This window comes from Echinops telfairi, unplaced genomic scaffold, assembly GCF_000313985.2.
Source record: "Echinops telfairi isolate 266 unplaced genomic scaffold, ASM31398v2 ScPeMD7_60;HRSCAF=208, whole genome shotgun sequence".
In the NCBI taxonomy this organism is placed as follows: Eukaryota; Metazoa; Chordata; class Mammalia; order Afrosoricida; family Tenrecidae; genus Echinops; species Echinops telfairi.
The window spans coordinates 1,023,588-1,025,103 of NW_022103958.1; the positions used below are offsets into that span (position 1 = coordinate 1,023,588).

Below are 1,516 nucleotides of genomic sequence, written 5' to 3' on the forward strand. Positions count from 1 at the left end.
CAGACATATCAGATTTTTTCTCTGCCTTTTTGTGGCTCTAAGGAAATCAACCACTTCTTCTGTGAAATTCCCCCACTTGTTAAGCTGGCTTGTGTGCATACTTTTATCAATGACATGTTGCTCTACTTAGTAGCTGTGTTATTTGGCATAGTTCCATTTCTGTTGATCCTTGGCTCTTACAGTAAAATCATCTCCACCATCCTGAAGTTGCCATCAGCTGCAAGTCGTTCCAAAGCCTTCTCCACCTGCTCGTCTCATGTTATGGTTGTGGTTTTATTCTTTGGATCAGCAATTATTGCCTACTTGAGACCAAAGAGCAGTCACTCAGAGGAAACTGGCAAAGTCCTTTCCCTTTTCTATACTATTCTCACTCCGATGTTCAACCCCATAATATACAGTCTAAGGAATAAGGATGTCATAATGGCCCTGAGAAAGTTGTTATACAAATAAATTTTAACAGATGTATAGCTCTAAAAATATACAGGTAACAGCCAATAGCAAGTCAATATATTAGTAATTTTGTAATTTTATGTCTTCCCACATTAACAATTTTCAGGGCTAATTTATTCAGTTACGATAAATAATCTGTAAAGTACTCAATGAAATTCACATCATTATTGTCATGATTGATCATACATGTGACACCCACTTTTTAAAAAAGTTATTTTATTGAGGGCTCGTACAATTCCCATCACAGTCCATACATCCATCCATTGTGTCAAGCATATATGTACATTTGTTGCCCTCATTAATCTCAAAACACCTGCCTTCCACTTTAGCCCTTAATATCATTTGCTCATTTCCCCCCTCCCTCCCCACTCCCCCATCCCCCATGAACCCTTCATAAGTCATAAATTATTATAGTTTTGTCATAAGTTACACTGTCCGACGACACCCACTTTTAAAACCAAATTGGAACTGTACATTAATTCAAACCACATGTATATTTTGGACTCAAGGAAACAAAGGATAGGATCTTTCAGTGATGATTTATTTAATAACTTATGATGATAAACCAATGCCATTTGTACATTAGGCACACTTTGTGCATATCAGATTAGAGATTCTTCTATAATATATTCATACGGTATTATAAAGTATGTTAGCATTAAAACATTTTCATAAAATAAAAAAGTAGTGAGTTTGTCTAGAAGTTTGTATTTTCCTTCATTTTGTTTCCGTGTATTCTAGAGATAATAGATGGAAGGACAAGTTATAAAAGAGGGAATTCATTTAAAAATAAAAATATAGAGCTCCCTATCAGTTGGAATTGAATTGATAGCACCTAACAACAACATCAAATAAAAGAAGACCATGAAAATACTTTGTAAACAGCACACACACACACACACATACACACATTGAATATAATGAAGGGGAATATTTCACCAATGTTAACTATGGTATTCCACAGATACGTTTTTCTTATTTTACTTTAATGTTTCTTACTTTTGGTGCTATTAAAATGAGCCCAGGTTATTCATGTAATCTACAAGATGAAACAATGAATCTGTAC

The 1,516-nt window shown here is 34.4% G+C and overlaps 1 protein-coding gene across 1 annotated transcript in view; it reads left to right on the plus strand.

Annotated features, from left to right (window-relative positions):
- The window catches only part of LOC105979127 (olfactory receptor 10AG1-like), a 21,635-nt gene extending 21,185 nt beyond the window's left edge, over positions 1–450 (plus strand). Inside the window, exon 3 of the mRNA XM_045291101.1 lies at positions 4–450. Coding sequence (XP_045147036.1) covers positions 4–450 — 447 coding nt within the window. The remainder of the gene's footprint in view (positions 1–3) is intronic.
- Positions 451–1,516: the final 1,066 nt, after the last annotated feature.